Source organism: Kryptolebias marmoratus, linkage group LG3 (genome assembly GCF_001649575.2).
Source record: "Kryptolebias marmoratus isolate JLee-2015 linkage group LG3, ASM164957v2, whole genome shotgun sequence".
NCBI classification, from domain to species: domain Eukaryota; kingdom Metazoa; phylum Chordata; class Actinopteri; order Cyprinodontiformes; family Rivulidae; genus Kryptolebias; species Kryptolebias marmoratus.
In genome coordinates this window covers 29,654,627-29,657,135 of record NC_051432.1, presented here as the reverse complement: position 1 = coordinate 29,657,135, position 2,509 = coordinate 29,654,627, and the positions used below count along the sequence as shown (strand labels likewise).

At 58.4% G+C, this 2,509-nt stretch overlaps 1 protein-coding gene across 1 annotated transcript in view; it reads right to left on the bottom strand.

Annotated features, from left to right (window-relative positions):
* Positions 1 to 375: 375 nt before the first annotated feature.
* Positions 376 to 2,509, bottom strand: part of wdr17 (WD repeat domain 17) — a 13,300-nt gene continuing 11,166 nt past the window's right edge. Inside the window, exons 16-24 of the mRNA XM_017403792.3 lie at positions 2,097 to 2,246; positions 1,891 to 2,021; positions 1,656 to 1,781; positions 1,408 to 1,563; positions 1,266 to 1,330; positions 974 to 1,106; positions 823 to 911; positions 650 to 749; positions 376 to 579 (exon numbers count right to left, since the gene is read on the bottom strand). Coding sequence (XP_017259281.1) covers positions 376 to 579; positions 650 to 749; positions 823 to 911; positions 974 to 1,106; positions 1,266 to 1,330; positions 1,408 to 1,563; positions 1,656 to 1,781; positions 1,891 to 2,021; positions 2,097 to 2,246 — 1,154 coding nt within the window. The remainder of the gene's footprint in view (positions 580 to 649; positions 750 to 822; positions 912 to 973; positions 1,107 to 1,265; positions 1,331 to 1,407; positions 1,564 to 1,655; positions 1,782 to 1,890; positions 2,022 to 2,096; positions 2,247 to 2,509) is intronic.

Sequence of the window (2,509 nt, the reverse complement as noted above, 5' to 3'; positions counted from 1 at the left end):
AGACGGTTCTGGTCATGGACGGTTCTGGTCGGGGAGGTTCTGGTCGGGGAGGTTCTGGTCGGGACGGTTCTGGTCGGAGACGGTTCTGGTCGTGTACGGTTCTGGTCGGGGAGGTTCTGGTCGGGGCGGTTCTGTTCGGAGACGGTTCTGGTCATGTATGGTTCTGGTCGGGACGGTTCTGTTCTGAGACGGTTCTGGTCGGGATGGTTCTGGTTGGGGACGGTTCTGGGTCAGGGATGGTTCTGGGTCAGGGACTGTTCTGGTCGTGTATGGTTCTGTTCGGAGACGGTTCTGGTCGGGGCGGTTCTGTTCGAGGATGGTTCTGGTCAGGGATGGTTATGGGTCAGGGATGGTTCTGTTCGGAGACGGTTCTGGTCATGTACGGTTCTGGTCGGGGAGGTTCTGGTTGTGTACGGTTCTGGTCGGGGCGGTTCCGTACCATGTGGGCGGAGTCATGTACTTCCTGGCCAGCAGCTGCAGGCAGTAAGCTGTGCTCTGATTGGCTGCCTCTCCCAGGACCAGCCCCACGCAGGCAGCCAGCTCCAGCTCGTTTCCTCGGATCAGGCTCCCCATGGCCAACTGCAAACACAGGTGACAGGTGTTCAGACCCGCGGGCTCGGGCCGGTTCTGGTTCCGACGGGACGCTTACCTGGATGTCGTCCACGGCCAGGTGGCAGCAGGCCGCCAGAACCGAGCAGCCGTCCTGGAAGTACCACTCGGCCAGTTCCTGACAGACGAGACGGAGGAGGCTGAGGAGGGAAAGGGTGAGGAATCAGAGAGCGGCTCTGATAAGGTTAGAGGTCAGAGGTCAGAGGTCAGTACCTGTGGTACTGCTGTCTGTTCTCCACGTCGTTGGCTGCGTGGTTGACGGCTGACGTCTGCGGAGCACGAATGTTTCCTTCACAGGCTCCCTGAAAACAGATGGCATCAGTCCCTCACCTATCTGTGCCCTTTGGCCCCTCCCCCTGCGTACCTGTGCGATCAGTAAGGCCTCGAGCAGCTGCCCCCTGCTGCTGAAGAACGTCACCAGCTTCTTGATGTCTCCGGTGGCGATGCAGAACGGGATGGCGTCGTCGTTGTCCTCGGCCATCAGCTGGTCGGCTCGCCTGCAGGATCGGGTAAACGGGCCGAAGAACCGTTCTAAGAAACTGACTGAAGAACAGTCTTCTTCCTCTCAGAGGTCAGAGGTCAGACTCTCATTGACCTCCATTGTTTGGGAGCTTGCCAACAGGAAGTGAAGTGGTCATATCTGTCAGCTGACTCACCTCTGCATGAGTTTCCTCCAGTACTTCATGGAGACTCCGGGGGCCACGGATAAGGCCTTCTCCCACTGAAAGAGATGGGTCGCTGTCAGGCGCTGGGACCGGAAACACCAGCAGTCCTGGGTTGTGTTTGTACGGAACGCACCTGTCCCAGCTCCACCATCAGCTCGCAGTACCTCTGGATCTGTCCCAGTCTCAGGTGAATGTCGGCTGCTTCCTTCAGACGCTCCTCCTTGCTGGGAGCTCCAATTCCTCCTCCAAACTTGGACATTTTAACGATTGTCAGCTCCTGGGCCTCGGACTGAAACCGTACAGCAGAAACAGTGCCTGCCTCAGCTGCAGTGATGTGATTGGACGCCAGCCTGAGATGGGGGCGGTGCTTGTGGGACTCACGGTTTTAAACTTGACCAGATGCTTCATGTGCATCAGGCCTTTGCTGTAGCTGGCGGGCAGCAGCGAGTCGTCCTGCCCGTTGATGACGAACACCAGGTCCCACAGGTTACTGCTGCCCTCTGGAGGCTGGAGGAGGAAACACAGCGGATGGTTACTTCCTGTCCTGCTGATGCTACACCACATCTAAAAGACAAATGTTAACCTCTAAATGCTGGAGAACTCGACATGAAGTTACCAAAAAGCACTCGGAGAACCAGCGCAGCTTCTTGGGCCGGACGTCTCCGCTCAGTTTGTCCAACTCCTGCTTGATGTCTCTGGACACTTTTCCACAGAGCAGCGGCGGCGAGCCAGGGACCATGGCCGTGTCTGCAGAGAAAGCAGGAGGGGCGGGGTCAGAACGGCTCTGAGGATCCAGGACCGCGGGTCTGGGTCGGACCTCACCTGTGTTCCCGGTTATCTTCTCCCAGGGCTGCTCGGTGAGGATGTTCAGCAGCAGAGGAGAGATGAGCGGCGTGAGGGACCACAGCCTGACCGTGCTGTCTCTGCTGCAGCTCGCCATGGTGAAGGGACGGCTCTGATGACACGTTAGACCTTCACACACAGGAATACGCTGTGGTGAGCAAACAGAACCGAGCCTCCATCCGACCTCCATCCAGCCTCCATCCGACCTCCATCCAGCCTCCATCCGACCTCCATCCATCCTCCATCCGACCTCCATCCATCCTCCATCCAGCCTCCATCCAGCCTCCATCCATCCATCCATCCGACCTCCATCTGACCTCCATCCACCCTCCATCCACCCTCGATCCATCCTCCATCCACCCTCCATCCACCCTCGATCCGACCTCCATCCA